The sequence below is a fragment of the Anopheles funestus genome, chromosome 3RL, assembly GCF_943734845.2.
Source record: "Anopheles funestus chromosome 3RL, idAnoFuneDA-416_04, whole genome shotgun sequence".
NCBI classification, from domain to species: Eukaryota; Metazoa; Arthropoda; class Insecta; order Diptera; family Culicidae; genus Anopheles; species Anopheles funestus.
Genome location: NC_064599.1, coordinates 28,765,938 through 28,783,929, shown reverse-complemented (window position 1 = coordinate 28,783,929; position 17,992 = coordinate 28,765,938). Strand labels below are relative to the sequence as shown.

The following is a 17,992-nucleotide window of genomic DNA, read 5'->3' as shown; positions in this document are numbered from 1 at the left end:
TTGTTTTTGTGTACTTATTAAATATCTTTTACCTACATGTTACAAATTTTATTTTATTTCTTCATCAAACTTTTTTGATCTTCTAGTAACGTCGAATAGTGTGAAATTATCAAAATCAATTTACTAGCAAAATCTCAAGCAGTATCCTAAAAATAATAAGGAAAACAAATCCCGCAGCACTTTATTTGCCACTTTGGTAAAGCATTTATTTTGTTCGAAAACATAAAATTTTGTTATAATACGATTGCGATTTTAATACTTTGGTTTTTGAGAGTACGATAGTCAGATTTCGTTGTATAGTGATGTTCCTTGTTGTATAAATACTATAAGTACAGAGTAAGGTGTATTTGCCGTTCGCCGCCCGCCAAACTCGCGGCGTGTCAATCACTGCCAATTGAGGCCATATGCTGCCGATGGTACGATCCGGACATACCAATAGCTCCAGCACCAGCATGGCAATCATCATTATGCATTGGTACAGTGCCGGTCGTTTGGTAGTGATGGGGATGCTGATGATGATCCTGCTGCTGCTGATGCTGCTGCTGCTGCATGACCGAAGAATGGTGCTGCCGGTGATGATGAGGCTCCTGCTGGGGCTGATGATGAAGTGTAGCGGCGGATCTCGTACCCATCCCCAGCGTATCACCAAACGTACCATACTCGTTCACACCCTCCAGGTTGGTGGCGGTAGAGCCGACAAAGTTTTCCGAGAATCCCACCAAACCGTTCGACGATGGTGCGATGGTTAGTGATTTGATATTCTCCGACATCACGGCACCGGTGGTGGTGACATCTTTTTGATGATAGTCGAGCCATTTCGGCTGCTGATCGGTGGAACATGTGGATTGACCGACATTCGGCGCTGTTGCTGTGAATGATGACGACGTTGACTGCGGTGTTGCCGGCTGGTGTTTCGTTTTGCTCGTTTCGTGTGGCTGAACTTGTTGGAAGATGAAAGGCCATGCCTTGAATGGGGGGAATAGAGGGAACAAGAATGTAGAGACGTTTTGTTGTGCTAAACCGGGACGTATTTAATCTATGATGCAAATGGGAGAAAACATTCTGCTTGATCGTGGATTCGGGAAAATAGGAAACCCGACATGGTGGGTTTTTTTTTGTCATTAAGGACACATTATGAAGGGTCCTTCATATGTGTCTGTCAAAAACCGTAGCTATAGGCGCGGTTGGTAATACGATACTTTCGTCAAGTACGTACCAACCCACTCTCAAATGATCGCGGACAGAACCAAAATGTCGGCGCAGAAAATATAAACAGCGGATGTTGCCCAATGCACCGGTACCGGAAACGATTGTGTTGCAGTGTGGCAGATGGCGAAAAATTGCATACAAATATACTGATAAGCACAGTATTTATCAAAAAATCATTTGTAACGCCATTCAAACATGGATCGTAGTTTGAATAGGAAATGGAGCCAATAGAAGCTGAAATTATAATTATACCTTAAATTGTTTAATTATTATTATTTCTTTGTTGTTAATTATGAAAACAATAGAAAGTGAATATCTCAAGCAATGAATCAATAGATATACAAATTTGAACATTGAATGAAACAGATCTAATATTCATGTTTACGTATTTGATCATGTCCTTGAACTTTTTCAGAGTATTTCTTATTTTTTTTGGTAAATTAATAAGTCGCGTAAACATTAAAAATATTTAGACAGGCTACCTTTTGCCTTTACCTTCTATTGAAAAATGCTAAGGCTCTGTCAGAGTTAAGCTATTTCCAGCTGAAATAATAGAATCTTCCGTATGGAAGACACGCATCGTCCAGTTCAGATTTGATTCCAGAACGAAAGGGACATACTTCAAAACTAAAAAAAAAACCATTTCCTGTACGGACATTCTCTTCCAAATCATCGTGGGTGATGGTTTGAACAATTACAAATAACATAAACAATCCCATAAACAATCAAATGTTACCATAATTCTGTATAAATCACATCCTTTCACATCCGTTAATTGCTCACTTGTGTTGCTGTAGCAACGCGCCACACACACACACACGCCATTCAAATGTGTACCAAAGCCCTTAACATTGCCTCCTTCGATTGTTTCCGCAAATCCAACCAAACAAAAAAAACACACACGCATGTGCATACGCATGTTTACACGAAGGAATGAACAAAGTGTTTGTTTGGATATCGCTTTTCAGCGATCCCGTAAACAAGATCCCGTTTGTTAAACAATTAAACGCCTGTGAGGTCCCCCCAACACCGTCCTCCACCCTTCTGCGTGGAATGCTGGGCTGGAAAAAAAGGATTGTCGAGGTCTTCCTGGGCGAGTGGAAAATCGACGAAGACCGCGGTCACCGGCAGCATCCAATCCGGCAGCCGGCATTCGTCATAAAAATGCGCGTCAAAGCATCACATTTCCGAACCGTGTGAGTGCGTTGAGTGCTTGCTGCTCATCATATCATACTGTCTGCCATCCGTCCATGTCATACCGTGGTTGAGATTTTTTTTTTTTTTTGGTTTTCCACACTTTTACACCTTTGTCGCTTCTTACCACCAATCGTCTGGAGGCAATTATGGGATGGGTTTTTTTTCTAATCGTTTTCCACGACGAATTTTCCACATACATACATGCAAACATCGGCACAGAAGGGCTGCTGTTACTAATGAGTCACTTTCATCTTTTGCTCCCAGCCTACTCCTTCCCATCCGTTGCTAAGCGGAGAGACAGCCATAAAAACCATATCCCATCGACTATTTGTTCATCTCTAATGACTTGTAAACATCACATTTCCGAGATGAAAAGTTATAGCACTCGATCGCGACTTCTGGTGGCGCGGATGCTGGGAACTGTAGCGATGGAAAGGCAAAAGAAAATATGCGCTATACCATTACCATTACGTGTGCGGTGCCTATCAGGAAGCGGACCCGGCAACCTCTCTCTCTCTCTCTCTCATTCTGTACGGTTGAAATGATCCACCTGGTATGTTACAGGGGGGGTGGTTTTTGTAGTGTACGATCGCGTTTCCCGTTTCGTTTGTCGTCCCAATTTTCCCAACCAGCTTTACGTTGTATCGCTAAATTTACGCCACGCAAGACTTATAGCGATGGTACGCTTACCGTTTTCGGTGGTTGCGCCAGGTTGGTGGAAAAGTCTTCCACCGACTGACCGTCCAGTGTCGCCGCCAGGTAGGTGATGTAGTTCTTGGCCAGCCGGAGCGTATCCAGCTTGGAGAGCTTGGTGTCCGCCGGTACCCAGGGTATGTTACGCTTCAGGTTAAAGAACGCCTTCGACAGCACTCGCATGCGTGCCCGTTCCCGTGCATTGGCTGCGTTTCGTTGGATCGGTGTTCCCGGTTTATCGTCTGCACCAGGAGCGCAGCGGAAACGAGAGAATGTGAAACAGTTTTTTGTAGATGACCGTTGATCAAATTGATTGTACTTGTTTCTTTATTTATTTGAAAGTTTGTAGTACTTTATTGTATTGACTGCATAAGAAAATATGATGCGAAATCTCTGTACTAATCTGAATTCTTTATTAGACATCAGAGCGAAGAATTATACGTCTAGTTGTGGATCATATTTTATCATTTACAACCACTTCTTCTTGGCTTTAACGACCTTACAGGTCACGCCGGCCATTTCTGGCTTACTAGACTTATTTTACCACGTAGCCGGATAGTCAGTCCTTGCTACGGGGGGACGGTCCGGATGGGATTTGAACCCGGTCCGGCCGTGTGGACTGGCGCCGTTTATCACATGCACCACCGGGCCGCCCCCGTTTACAACCACTATTACTTCTAATTACTTTATGTTGTTTATGGTTTTACGAGAGAGATTTTTTTCGAAGCTATTTGATTATTCTTATTATGATTTTTTCCTTATTAAAAAAATCCGCGACGTAACAACGATCCTCCATTCGTGCCATAAAGAATATTGCTAGTACGATCCTTAGTAATCACAGTCCTTGTTTCGGAGCATTCGGAGAGCTCATTCGGAGAATGGTACGAATCTTTTCATCGTCTTTTAAAGTTCTTTCTTTCTGTTTCGTATATTGATAACGATTTACGGATAATTTCAGGAAAAAAATGGTTCAGTAGAGAATTGAACCTTGATCGTTTGTATTGTAAAGTAGTGCATTAATGTTTAAACTTGAAATTACAAATTAAAATTAATTTTGTAAATTATTCACAGATTTGTTTTTCGGTAAAAGATCATTTTAGAAAAATTTACTCAAAAAAGAAATAATTTTAAGTCGCAGCTGCATGTTGCAAATTGTTTCAAAATTTTACATTCATTTTGAAAAAAAAGGACATAAATAGGGTAAAAAAGTTTAATGATTAATAGCTGAAGGTCCTTCTAATAACAGCATGATCGTAAGTATATTTTTGTTATTTAAAGTTACATGAATGATGAATACTACTTTGCCCTTTTGTGGCTCTACAACCTTAAGAGGGTGTGTTGGCCGACTTTCCTTGACTTTATTCCTCCGTAGCAGGATAGAATAGTCTGATGAATACAATGTGATTGTTTTTCGTCGTATTGTCTATATATCTACACAACACACTCATTAAATTAAAGCATACTATCCATACAAAGTACATAAAGCTGTACAAAGTATCGGTATCATTTTTCCAGTATGTAATTTTTAAAAATCCTTAATTCTTCCTTGGGTGGGCTTTAAATGATGAAAAGAATACACTTGCAACAGCATTTAACTAGCAACTTTCACCATTTCACACCAATACCGTTCTACTGCAGGATGATAAATTACCATTAGAGCTGAGATCATCATCAAATCCATCTTCGAGCAGATCAAACTTAGGTGAAGGAGCTTTTTTCCGCTTTGGCATTTTTGTATTGTACGAATGGCACTTTCATAAAACAGAGTAGAATTGATTCACTTTTGCATCAAAACGATCACGCAATGGTTTTTAACATCTTTTTTGCAGATAAGACGAACATTCAATTTATGAGCATTTATTATCACTTTCTTGACACAATCGATACACTCCTTTGATATAACTTTTAGTTTCTTATCATTGATTTAAATCCTTTTGATTTTAAGTTACACAACTAGATACACTTATTGGAAATCCCAAATAGATAAGTGATCATCAGAACCGTCGTTAGAAATAGTTTCAGCTCGAATGAAGAATGCTGGTAAGTGTACTAAAGACCAAACCACAATGATCCTCGGTTTGTAGATCGAATATTTCCACCAAGCATAACCACGCCCACTCATTTTCCTACGGTCGATTTATGCTTACTTGCAGTGTGATGATCGATCGTTATGCAAATACAGTGTGCTGCTGTGAAGTAGGGACGGCTAGAATTTTTTCATTTAACTAGTGAGCTCCGTTTTTACATGATCGTGCCGATCAGTGTACAATTTTATCAAATTATGAAAAAAAAATCTTTTTAGCAACTCTAAAGTGCTATTGCTCAGAAGAAAATGTATTAAAAAAAAACATTATAGTACGATATCTCCAACTTCTTAAATACTTTTTATGAAAAAGAAACTAATAAAAAAAAAATATTTCAAAACCGCAGAAAACTCCTAACGTATCAATCGCGCAAAAGGGAAAGAGACAAAAAACCCAAAATGAAACAAAACGCCACACATTCTCTGGTACTGCGCATCGTCACCGTGTCGCGTGTCGCCAAGAAACGAGCTGTTAAAATTTTATGACAAATTACGAACAATTTATTACTTACGTCTCACCAGAATCGAGGGACCACTCCGGTTGGAAATCGTTGTCAACCGGCTTACCAATGCTTTCGGTTTATCACCTCATTGACAAGGACGTACTTTCGTCCTTCATTTCCCATTCTCCGTACTACTTCACGAGGATCCTGTTACTTTCTTTTGGGATCTTCTAGTGTGAGGACTCTCGACGATCGCGCAAGTGTCAAAAGAAAGAGAGAAAGAGCAAGAGGATCGGATAACATTCCCACCAAAAACCCGATCACGGCGTGAACCCTGACTTGTGGTTGATCGTTTCACGCGTTTAAGTGGGCTGTAAGCGATGGCCATAAATTATGCAAGCGTCAGCGAACGGCGGAGTCGCACAAGCAATGCTAAGCTAGCTGGACGCTATAAATCCTTTCGGAATCCTTCCGAAAACTCGAACCATTGATGGCATTCGGATGTGCGACTCAAGGGTTGACAGTTACTGGCTAAAGGAGATTATTTATTTGTATATTCCTAACAACCGTTCACCTTTCGGATCGAACGGACTTCTCAGATGGCAGTCGGCATCGTACAGCTTGCCCATTACCTCGATCTGGTAACGGCCCGATTGTAGGAATTGGTTAGTGATCGGACTACCATCGGTACGCTGTACGTACGCTTGGCCGATCGGTTTCTGAAGCGTATATCCATACTCGCCACGGCGCAGATGTCCAACGATCTCTCCATCTCGATAGACCGCTTCCAAGCCCCAGATCGGTACCTGTCGTGGTAGCAAAAAAAACAGTAGAACATTTAATGAACGTGCACAAAAACGAATTGCCTTACGCTACCATACCTGTTCACGAACGGTGAAGAACGCCAACCGTCGGCTGACGCCATTTTCGCGCTGCCGATCAACTATCTCCTTACCCTGGTAGTCGCCATTTTTCCGGCACACAAAACCCAAGTTCGCCTCGATCGGTGTATCGTCCGAGCGTAGATCGAATCCCCACAGATGGTAACCCTTCTCGCTGCTGAGCGAGTACAGTGACCGATAGCCCGCATTACGCAAACTTTCCTTATATCCCGCCTTCATCAGCGCGTTGTACACATCGTTACAGCTTTCCTCCGGGATGTGCAGCTCGTAACCGAGCTCACCGACGAAACTTACCCGCAGGACACGCACATTGCAGCTGTAGTGTGGGTTGATCTTGATCGTCAGTATGGCGGTAGAGTTGACCGGCAGTAGCTGTTCGTTGGACAGATCAAAATCGGTAATCTTCTGTAAAATTTCACGACTTTTCGGTCCCTGTAGTGATAGCACGCCCAACTCCTCGGTATGATCGCTCACAACAGCGCGGAACGCTTTCTCCTGAATCGCGGACAGAATGTGACATTTGGTGTGGTAAGCGGAAGCACCGCCAGCTACAATGTAGTATCCACGACCCTGGAGGGGAAAAAAAATCAAAGAAATTCACTTAGTATAAATTCCACATTTGAAAGCTTGCTCCAAAACGAACCTTAAAAATGGGATCATGCAGTCCACCCAATCCGGATTCCACGATGCTAACCGTCACATCACCTTCCACACCGCCATGTTTGTTGAGTGCGCACGTGTACACCGTCCTGTGGGATATTAAAGCATGTTGGCTTAAACTCGAACACACAAACCGAGGGTCAATCTTACTTGTTGATGGGTTTGTCCAAGTTGGCGGTAAAGATCCACTCTGCAGCTTCCTTAGCCTGGCTGCCCGTGAGGAAAAGTTTGCTAAAGTAGCTCAGATTAAACAGCGCGGCATCATGGCGGCAGGTGAGAGCTTCCTCTCCGATCTGTAATCGTGTGAAAAAATTTTCCCATAAAAGCAATTCCAGAATTCTTGGAAAAATTCTCCTGTCTCCTAGTACCGTACCAAGTCGTGATGTTCAGAGAATCCGAACGTGTAGTCTCCCTTGAGTGCTTCCTCGTAGTGTGTGTTCGCGTTCTTGGGATGATCGTAGAATCCGTACCAATCGTACGGCTGCACGACAACCGTTTCATCTGGCAGGAAGTACCCCGGACGTTCCCATCCGTGTCTTTCCTCCATAACTGCGCCGTATTGTATCATTTGCTAGAATGGACATTGGCAAAACACGATCGTCAGATGCCGTCACGTCCATCGACTTGATCATCTCCAAGTTGGCTTACCTTGTGGAATGGATCGACGGTAAAGTTTCGCCCTGCAAGCGGTTCATCATGGGGAAAGACAATGCTATAGTTCTTCGTGTACGCCTCGTGACTTCGTTCCGTCGCCCAGTTCAGTGCCTTCTTCTGCTTGGGCGTAAATCGACGCACATCGTACGCAAACATGTGCCGATCGGGCCGCTCGTTAATGATCCACTTGGCCAACTGTTCCGCACATCCGCCGCCCAACATCATGCCGGCCGAATTGTAACCCACACTGTGAAACAACCCGCTCACCGTCGGATCCGGACCCATCAGTGGCTTATGATCGGGCGTAAATGATTCCGGGCCACAGATCGTACTCTTGATACCGGCACTACCAAACGCCGGACAGAGCTTTACCGCACCCTGTATGTGCGTATCGAACACCGAATAGTCAAGATCGTACAGCCCGAAATGGAAGTCACCCGGCACACGGTTCAGCATGATCGGATTATTCTCGTACCCGCCCATACAGATCGATTTGCCCTGGATGCGGAAGTACAGCGAGAAATCATGATCACGCACGTTCGGTAACATTTGATGGATCGTGTCCATCGTTTCCGACACGACGTACGCGTGTTTCATGGGAATTAGTGGCAGAAACACACCGAGCGGTTCGATCAGATCGCGACCCCACACACCGGTTGCATTCACCACCGTGTTCGTCCGGATCGTGCCCTTGTTCGTCATAACACCACGCACATCCTTCATACCGAGCAGATTCTCACCGGAGATGATCTGCGTCACGGTGCAGTCCTCGATCACGCGTCCGCCGTTTGCGGTGGCCGCCTTCGTCAGGGCCGTACACATCATGGCCGGATCGACGACACCATCACCGGGTGAGTACAGGGCACCGGTGAACGAGCTTGGATCGAGCGCCGGGAACAGCTTCTGGGCCTCTTCCGGTCCGACGATGTGTGACTCGATACCGAAACACTTTCCGAGCGTGGCCAATCGACTGTACTCATCCAACCGTTCCGGCGAGTGCGAAATGAACAGTCCACCATTGTTGATCCAGCCCGAGTTTTGTCCCGTTTCCTCCTCGAGGCTCATCAGTAGATCGCGCGTTGCCGCTAGCAAACGAATTTCGACATCGTTCGGCCGAAGACGCCATACCAGACCGGCCGTATGCCAGGTGGTGCCGGCCGTAAGTTTCGATTTTTCGAGCAATACCGCACGTACGCCACGTTTGGCCAGCTGGTACAGTGCATTGCATCCAGCCGAACCGCCACCTGGTGGGAAAAGTAAGCAACCGTAAACGTTATTTCGGTTGACAGTTAGTACACTACGATCGTAACCAGCTGCTGCTGATAGTGGATTGTAAATAAAGAAAAGTGCCAACTGAAAGGAAACCTGAAAACAGACGCACTGCCAACGATCGTGCCGGATTGATAAGTGCCGCTGAACTTTGACCAACCGTGATCGTTTACATCGTTTTGTGTACATTGCACTTATTTTGTACAGTATGTATGGTTCATGAAAACAAACTTCTTGGCTCCCATTTGAAGCGATCTATCCTCTCTGGGACGTCAATCGAAAATCGCACTGGATCAGCGATCGACGACGGATTGATCGCTCCCGCCAAAGGTCACAATGTTATCGACCAATTGTGTCTTGCGAGCTCGTCCCTCGAAGGGGGTCCGTGATGCAAAAGCTGCCAAGCTGCCAACGAGCCGGTTTGTGTTTTTCGTTGCTCCACCGTACGGACATAATGTTTTGCGGAACTTCTTTAGTGTTGAACAGATTATCATTTTCACCAGCGGAGTACGCTTAATCTCTCTTGAACTAGATTCGTGATCGTGTAACAAACAAACGGATCGACAAAGCAATGTTTACCATGTAAAGTTTTTGATGATCTTTAACGATCATGTAAGTTGGAGCACTTATTAAAAAAAAAAGAAATACTAACCTATAATTACTACATCAGCACTTTCTGGAACTGGATTTTCTGTCGAATATTTGCGGCTCGCGACCGCAATGGCTGCTGCCGAGATGGCACCTTGATGATCAACTCCAAAAAGGTGACTTTTAAATTTAGCTACCGCTTGCGTTCTCAATCTTAACATTTTTAAATCAATTCTTCTGTAACTAAAGTGCTATATAAAACTGTAAAAAATTTCCCTTTGATTGTCTTTTTATGTTTTTTTTTTAATTCTGTTCACCGTTGTTCTGTTTAATTAACAATTTTATGTTGCGACTGGTCCGTACCAGACGCAGCTAAACACTGATTGTTGGTGCGGTGCGAAAGACTTAAAACCATACGTACCTACGTTTCGTTTGAAATCAGCAATGGGAAAATTGTGCTATTGATAACAACACATTTCGTGGCACAGCATCATCTGCTCGTCAGTTGGCTGTAGCAAACAAATGTAGCAGAAACCGGCCGAAGGAGATTTCGACGTATGCGCAATGTTGTGTGCTGATTACGATTGTTCCGTCAGCTGGAAGGAAGCTTGAATGGTTTTAATGTGAGACAGAAAAAAACAGACTCACTAATGTTGATAATCCACCCGACAATCCGGGAAGGTTATCCCGGTGTCAGCTCATCCATATGAATCCAATTTCCCAGGCAGCACCAAAGAATTTTAGGTAGACTAAAAAAAGGGACCTGTTTAAGAAGATCAACTGTTTCGAAGCAACAAGTGCTTCATAATGGTTTCAGAACGTTTTTCCCTTTAAGCTATTTAAATATTCTCTTTAAGCTATTTAAATTAACAACTTTAAATAGATAAAAGGAATCAAACCCTTTAATTTTTGCCTGAAAATGAAACAGTATGAGTGATGCACTAAACATACGATTACTACCATAAGTCCCTAGTAGATCAGTTGTATGAGTGTATCGTTGCCATATCCATTTGAATTTACGTTCTCACACTGCTGTACGTAACTACACGCTTCCGATCAGTCGTGTGTCTGGCATTGTCCATTGCAGAACGTTTTATCCTTTGTTTTATCCTTCGTTTCGTTTGCTGTTAAGCGTCTTGTGTAAACTAAAATGGTGCGTACTGCGCAGTGTCCGTAGCGTCAATCGGTGTGCATAATTGGGTTGATTTTCTCCTTCCTTCCATGCCTAGCGTGAGGTAATTTCGATTCAGGTAGGACAGGCTGGATGCCAGATTGGGAACGCTTGCTGGCAACTGTTCACCACCGAGCACGGCGTACAGCCGGACGGTATGATGGCTCCGAATCAACCGGTCGAGGAAAACATGGCCGCCTTCTTTCAAGACACACGCTCCGGCCGTGTGGTGCCCCGTAGCATTTTTATCGATCTGGAAGAATCCGTTATAGACGACATTCGGAACAGCGCGTACAAACAGCTTTACCATCCGGAGTACATGATAATGGGCAAGGAGGATGCGGCAAACAATTTCGCCCGGGGACACTATACCGTGGGCAAGCAAATAATCGAACGGGTCACGAATACGATGCGCAAGCTATCGGAGCAGTGCAGCGGGTTGCAAGGGTTTCTACTGTTTCACTCGTTCGGTGGTGGAACCGGATCCGGGTTTACCTCGCTACTGCTGGAACAGATCGCGATGGACTTTGGGAAGCAGTGCAAGCTGCAGTTCGCTGTATATCCATCACCTAAAATTTCGACGGCAGTCGTCGAACCGTACAATGCGGTACTGTGCACGCACGGCACTATGAACTCGTCCGACTGTTGCTTCATCATGGACAACGAGGCAACGTACGAGATCTGCTCCAAAACGCTGCAGATCGATCGACCGCACTACACCGATCTAAATGCGCTTGTGGCGCAGGTCGTTTCGTCGGCGACCGCTTCCCTACGCTTCAAGGGCACAATGAATGTCGATCTGAACGAGTTCCAAACGAATCTGGTACCGTACCCGAGGGTACACTATCCGCTCGTGTCCTACGCACCGCTCGTATCGGCCTCGAAAGCTTCACACGAGAGCAGCTCGGTGGCGGAAATTACGAACGCGTGCTTCACCGCGGAAAACACGATGGTCAAGTGTGATCCGCGCCACGGCAAGTACATGGCCTGCTGCATGCTGTTCCGCGGTGATGTTCTCCCGAAGGACACGAACGAGGCGGTGGCAGCAATCAAGACCAAGCGGCACATAAACTTTGTCGATTGGTGTCCTACCGGGTTTAAGATCGGGCTTAACCAGCAAGCTCCCTCGGTACTGCCGGGTAGTGAGCTGGCCAGACCAAAGCGGGCCGTTTGTATGCTGTCGAACTCGACCGCCATCTCGGAGGCGTGGGCACGCTTGAACCATAAGTATGATCTGATGTACAAGAAGCGCGCATTCGTACACTGGTACGTGGGTGAGGGCATGGAGGAGGGAGAGTTTTCCGAGGCACGCGAGGATCTTGCCTGCCTTGAGCGGGACTATGAGGAAGTTGCTGGTGATACGGTCGCATCCGATGAAGATTGTTACGATGATGAGTTTTAGGTGTGTTCAAGACTAAAGTTAAATAGAGAGAGAGAAAGCACGATGTAGTTTTTTTTTTAATAATAAAACATGGTTTTGCAGAATCACTTTGCGAACTGGATTCCGTCATCTTATGTATACAAAACCAGTATGCGCGTGTATGTATAAATTTTCATTTTATTTCATTACGTTCGCCCCATTTTGCTAGACACATAGAAAAGATTTGTAAAAAAAAGCGTTCATCGTTAAAATAAAAAAAAACACAGCATTAAACCTTTCCCATATAGTTGAAACAATAAAACAAATCGAATGCTTGCGATATTAGTGATCGTGAACGTGGACCATACACACTCACCCCGCCCAAAAACGTTACATTTTAACAGTATAACATTTAATAACCTAGCATAGATAATGTTTGGAACAATACAACGTAGCTGAAGAGCAAAATGTACGATGAAACAACACATGCCAATTCGCTAGTCCCGGTCGCTTCCGCCATCGAAAAAACAAAAAACGTGCATTCGCATCTGTATAAGTAATAAAATAAAAACAATCTTCTTGCTTTATCCTTTATCTGGTTCCCCCGTTCGCCTCGCTTCGCCTCCTCTCTTTGTATGTAAGGCAGTCGATGAAACTTTGGTATCCTACTTTTCATAGAAAAAAAAGAGGTACATTATCCACCGATCGTAACGAGGTCGGCTTTTTCTTTCGATAGCGAAGCTCTAATATGCTGATTCATAATCACCACACGATCATCGCTCGATCGGTTGTGGATGGTTTTGTTTTTTTTTTTTTCGTTCAAAATTGGCTCACAGATTGAATAGTTTTGATAGTAAGTTTATAGTGAAATTAATTACGCTTCTAAATATGCTTGGCCTTTTTGTTTAGATTTTTACCGAGGTTTGTTTTCTTTTTGTTGGTTCCTTCCTCTGAAATGCTACTCTGTAGTTTGATGATCCTCGCTGGAGGGATGTTCCCGAAAGGTTTTTTGTTTTATCTCCCGCAGAAACTATCATAAGAGCTGTGTGTGTGCATGATTTCTTGCCTTGCTTTTGCTATCAACACATCGACCTTATAACTGTACCGCAACATTATTAGAAGTAGCCCTGCGTACGTTTTCTTCTTCGTATGAACAATCCCTTATTTCCAGTCTGGCATTATGCGATGGTATTTCCTGTTTCTTTTTTTCCTCCCACTCTCCTTTTGTGTCACATCATTCATTCACACTTTCATCCACTTAATATGTACTTGGAAATGTAGCCACCCTCTTACTGGGTGAAGTAGAATCGATAGAGGATGGTTGCGAGCAGACCCAGGATAAGTGGCACTATCCATTGCTTTAGTTGACTGTAATTGCAAAAAAAAAAAGGGAAATGATTTCCAAATAAAAACCCCTTCCTTTCACACGGGATTTGCAAAAAAAGAGGAAATTACTCACTTATCATCCTGCTGCTCCGATTTCCAATCCGGTTCCTTCTTTACCGGGACCTGTTTGCGTTCGGATTCGATCAGTTCGCCCACTTTAAACTTCTTCATCATCTCGCGGGCATCGCTGCTGTGGCCCACATCCTCGAATGCTTCCGTTGCTTCCTTACCGGCCTGCTCTAGCAGCACTTCTTCTCCGCCAGGATGCTACAATAAAGCAAAAGAAAAAAGGATTCATTTTAGAAGCGTTAGAAAGATGACGGCTCTAAGTAGATCACGATCTTTATCTATGGACAAAAAAGAACAAACAACAATCGCTCCCGGGTATCTCCTCTTTTGGTGAGGCGTCGTTTCAATGATTGTAGCTAGCAAGCCAAGTTTTGCAAATCATCGTGACAATCCTTCTTTATCTTATCGTACACGGAGGTTAAAAACATATAAGGGGTGTAAACGATGGAAATTTCTACACGCTAGAATGTACGTAACAATCCAAGATACATGCTTGAAGACACTTGTGAAATTAAAGGATTTAATGAAACATCCTATCATGGTGATGTTTCACTTCATCAGCTGCAAGTAATGCTAATAATTTCATGTAACATTTCCATCGTATGGAACAATGCCTCTTAACCTTGTACCCTACACTTGAGCTAGAACAGCTGTTCGTAGCGCTCAGGTTTGTACCTTCCATAAAAGCATGTCGAACTCACCAGCGCTATATTCAATTGTTCATGTTTTCATGAGTTCGTCAAGGTTAACTTCAGTTTGCGATCGCCATGTACACGCGCGGACGGTAAATTACCGTGCCAAGTTGCAATAAGTGAAAACGATGGTGCTATTAAAAATGTAAACGAGACTGATTTCTAGTGTAAGCCTAATCATCTTTAACCTCACACAGCGATCTCTCACATATAAACTTTCACGACAAATAAACTGCCGCTTTACTACTCTCTCCGTACGACGTACAGAAAAGAAAAAGATTGATAAAGTACTACTGCTGGAAGCGTTTTCATCTACGACACAAAAAACAAGAATGATTGGACGTACGCTTTGATGTACGATCGACAAGATGATCTACGCCATTTACTGATGTACGGAGGGCTCTCTGCGTGGAAATCAACCAATATAAATTCTGTGTCATACGGAAACATTAAAATAATCAGTCTACCGTTACTGGCCAATAAAAATGCACGCATATTTGACCAAACAACTCCCGAGTTTGTCATACAGACTAACCGTTTCTCCTACCAGGGTGGGGATCCGCTAACCTTGAACTTTGATCATCGAGCATGATTTGCAAATATCGCGTCTATCGATGGTTAAAGATGATATGCAAGAAAACAAGCCGCTGTTCCGACCACTACCAACGTAGCTCGTAACTGAAACGACTCCTTCATGTCCACCGTTCGAGATCTTAACCGGTGCCAAACGCTGTACCACTACTGATCTTGCCCCTCTGTTTGCGTTTGCATTGCAAATAGAAAACCTAACCGGCCACACATGTGGTGGAAACGCTGTTTGAGCGATACACCATATTATCCAGCGTCGTCTTCTCGGTTACGCAATTCGAGACCGATTTCTCTCCGCTAACGAGACGAAAACAACGACCGTCCCAGGCCAGGCATTACGGTTGCCCAGTGTTCATTAACTTATCTTGCGTTTACACAGGCCGGACGGTGCATTAATGGTTGATTATCTATCTACTCGTGGCACCCGACATCCCTACGACGACGATGAACGAGAGTGTGACGCATCAACTCTTCCTCTATTTCTAATGCCAAACCCCGCTAGCCTGTACCGCTGTTGTGGTTCAGCACACTCTGTCCGCCCCCTTTGGGTGTAGTGTGAAACTTTGCCGTCGGATTTTACCTCGTTCAGAAACTCCGTCACGTCGAAGATATCGTTGTGAATTACGATCCAGGTCGATTTGTTGGTGTTGTGGGATTTCACCTCCGCCAGCGAATAGGTTTTCACTTCCGACATCGTGTTGCACTGATAGTAGCAGATGAAGGTACTTGCACTTGTTTTTGAAGAGCGACCGAAATACGCGTTCGTCCCGTATGCGTTTCGTGTGACGTTTAAATGGCTTTTGAGCTGGCGCCGTTCGTGGAAGTGTTGTGCTGGGAAAGATGGGGTAAGGAACTGTCAAAAGTGTTAACAATCAGGTACGTTTATAGCCAGGTGTGCAAATGTTCAGCTAGAATTGAAATCTTGGTTTGAATGGCATTATCATTTTCCCTTTTCGGATTAAAATGCACTTTACGATAAAACTGTTGTGAAAATGCGTGTTTGCATATCAAAAGACTTAAATGCTACATTCAATGCTATGCGCTACGCAACGCGAGCCAAAACTGTACTGTTTTTTCGTGTAATATCAATGTAATAGCTATTACAATACCCAGGTAGATTCTAGGTTCTGTTGCTATCCTGCTATCGGCATTTTGTATGCATAAAATTTTTATATTTCTTCCAAAAACTAAAACAGCTTGTTGCTTCCATTGTCATTGGTAAGGTCATACAGGACATTGTGATTTTAATAATCAATAATCATCGACACGAAGGTGCATTTGCTTCGCCGTTTCGGTGCATAAGCCGGCGTTTTTACAACTTCCGAAAATGCACATCCTACCGCTATCAAGCATTTCGCTCGTAATTTTCATTAATTGATGATAATCCCTTCTCCCATCTAGAATCAACCATTCTCTCATGCACAAAAAGTTGCATTAGTCCAGTACCTCCGTTGGCTCATGTTTTGTCGCATAGAAATTGACCTCCAATGTAAATAATAACTGTTTTGCGTTGGTGAACAGATGATGCTCCTCTATGTTGTTATCGACTCTGCATTCTTTCTATAGATTGTTTTGTCGACACTATTGATCGCTTTCCGATTACAGGACACGCACACTTAACGCAATCGTTGCAATCATGCAATCGAGTGCCGTAGGATGGCCACGTAGGCAAACTAGTGGGTTAATTGCCTTCTGGAGGAACAATTCACGATCGAAGAAAAGGTTATCTTTTACATGACCCCGACAGCTTTCGGAAGGTGCATTTCTTGCCAAGGTCAAACATGTAATCCGGATATTTTTCACAGTTCTAGCATTTATTCTTCGTTCTCTCTGCAAGACGACGCACTTTTAAGCTAGTGACGACAACATAATAATATTTACGATAAAACGGAATATCTTCATACTCGCAGTAAATGCTTGTTTCCTGCTGCCATACACAACATATGCTTATTCGTACACCCATCCTTCGGCGGCCGGAGTCCAGGACACCAGTTCCTCATCCTTGAACCACAGGGCGATCTCCTTGTTGGCCGATTCGACGGCGTCCGAACCGTGGATGATGTTGCGGCCTACCTGGACGCACAGATCACCACGGATGGTACCAGGCTCGGAGTCGGCCGGGTTGGTGGCTCCCAGCATCTTGCGACCGGTCTTCACGGCGTTCAGGCCTTCGAAGACCATCGGTACAACCGGGCCGGAGCTCATGTACGAAACGAGACCGGGGAAGAAGGGACGCGCCGATAGATCGGCGTAGTGCTTCTCAAGCAAATCCTTCGATGGCTGTGTTACGAAGAAAGATCGATATTTTGCATTACTCGAAAGGCAATTAGGTCAAAGAACACGTTTTTCCACACGCTTCTAGGTTATGGTCACGCAGTGCCGGACCGAGTAGGGACCGGCGCAGCTCGGATGAAAGGGTTTTGCCACTTACCCACATGAACTTCATCGCGACGAGCTTGAAGCCCTTGGCTTCGAACCGCTGGATGATGGTACCGACGAGCCCACGCTGGACTCCGTCCGGCTTAATCATGATGAAAGTACGTTCCTTGTTAGCAGCCATCGCGGACGAGAACAACGAGAAAAATGCAAGAAGTGAAGCGATCATACAAAAAGCTCGCTCTTTATATGCAGGGAACAGAATGGGCAGTTAAAAATAGCCTGACAGCACCGATGTCAGAGCTGGCATGACACCTGCGTGACATAACCAGTCTCTGTTCACCTTGGTCACACAGAGTTGTAATTTGAAAAATAAATAGAATTCTTCAGTTTGGCAAAGTTTGATGTAATACACAGGCAAAATAGTAGAACAGAAATGTTGCTGAACGGTTAAAGAAGGTTTCATTATATTGCATGTAATCTGACAACAATCTTCAAGCTTTGGTTTGTTTTTTCCTTTATCTTTTTGAGGCGACTCGGTGGTGTATGTGATAAACGGTGTCGGTTCCACACAACAAGACCGGCTACCAAATTTCAACTGGACTATCCACTATTCGGCTACGTGGTAAAAATAAGGCAGCGCGCTGTCACT

The 17,992-nt window shown here is 44.1% G+C and overlaps 5 protein-coding genes across 6 annotated transcripts; 1 reads left to right on the top strand and 4 right to left on the bottom strand.

Moving 5' to 3' along the window:
• Nucleotides 1-190: 190 nt before the first annotated feature.
• LOC125767585 (protein bunched, class 2/F/G isoform) lies at nucleotides 191-6,037 on the bottom strand. Of its 2 annotated transcripts, none has more exons than XM_049434311.1 (3): nucleotides 4,751-6,037; nucleotides 3,097-3,341; nucleotides 191-965 (listed from the first exon to the last, which is right to left on the bottom strand). In XM_049434311.1, the coding sequence occupies exons 1-3, from the start codon at nucleotides 4,827-4,829 to the stop codon at nucleotides 381-383; spliced, it is 909 nt and encodes a 302-aa protein (XP_049290268.1). In that variant the 5' UTR covers nucleotides 4,830-6,037; the 3' UTR covers nucleotides 191-380. The 2 variants fall into 2 exon arrangements, with proteins under 2 accessions (XP_049290268.1, XP_049290270.1); XM_049434313.1 differs by having other exon boundaries at nucleotides 3,097-3,305.
• A 112-nt stretch (nucleotides 6,038-6,149) lies between these two features.
• LOC125767575 (sarcosine dehydrogenase, mitochondrial) lies at nucleotides 6,150-10,601 on the bottom strand. Its single transcript, XM_049434299.1, has 7 exons — nucleotides 9,763-10,601; nucleotides 7,836-9,085; nucleotides 7,561-7,758; nucleotides 7,338-7,480; nucleotides 7,171-7,276; nucleotides 6,507-7,097; nucleotides 6,150-6,431 (listed from the first exon to the last, which is right to left on the bottom strand). Exons 1-7 carry the CDS (start codon nucleotides 9,917-9,919, stop codon nucleotides 6,171-6,173), a joined length of 2,706 nt encoding a protein of 901 aa, XP_049290256.1. The 5' UTR covers nucleotides 9,920-10,601; the 3' UTR covers nucleotides 6,150-6,170.
• A 134-nt stretch (nucleotides 10,602-10,735) lies between these two features.
• Nucleotides 10,736-12,371, top strand: LOC125767580 (tubulin alpha-8 chain-like). The gene is made up of 2 exons (XM_049434305.1): nucleotides 10,736-10,851; nucleotides 10,928-12,371. Exons 1-2 carry the CDS (start codon nucleotides 10,849-10,851, stop codon nucleotides 12,269-12,271), a joined length of 1,347 nt encoding a protein of 448 aa, XP_049290262.1. The 5' UTR covers nucleotides 10,736-10,848; the 3' UTR covers nucleotides 12,272-12,371.
• A 38-nt stretch (nucleotides 12,372-12,409) lies between these two features.
• Nucleotides 12,410-15,783, bottom strand: LOC125767588 (cytochrome b5). Its single transcript, XM_049434316.1, has 3 exons — nucleotides 15,545-15,783; nucleotides 13,689-13,882; nucleotides 12,410-13,597 (listed from the first exon to the last, which is right to left on the bottom strand). The coding sequence occupies exons 1-3, from the start codon at nucleotides 15,656-15,658 to the stop codon at nucleotides 13,519-13,521; spliced, it is 387 nt and encodes a 128-aa protein (XP_049290273.1). The 5' UTR covers nucleotides 15,659-15,783; the 3' UTR covers nucleotides 12,410-13,518.
• A 974-nt stretch (nucleotides 15,784-16,757) lies between these two features.
• On the bottom strand, nucleotides 16,758-17,598 carry LOC125767586 (nucleoside diphosphate kinase). Its single transcript, XM_049434314.1, has 2 exons — nucleotides 17,396-17,598; nucleotides 16,758-17,244 (listed from the first exon to the last, which is right to left on the bottom strand). Exons 1-2 carry the CDS (start codon nucleotides 17,567-17,569, stop codon nucleotides 16,912-16,914), a joined length of 507 nt encoding a protein of 168 aa, XP_049290271.1. The 5' UTR covers nucleotides 17,570-17,598; the 3' UTR covers nucleotides 16,758-16,911.
• Between the last annotated feature and the right edge of the window lie 394 nt (nucleotides 17,599-17,992).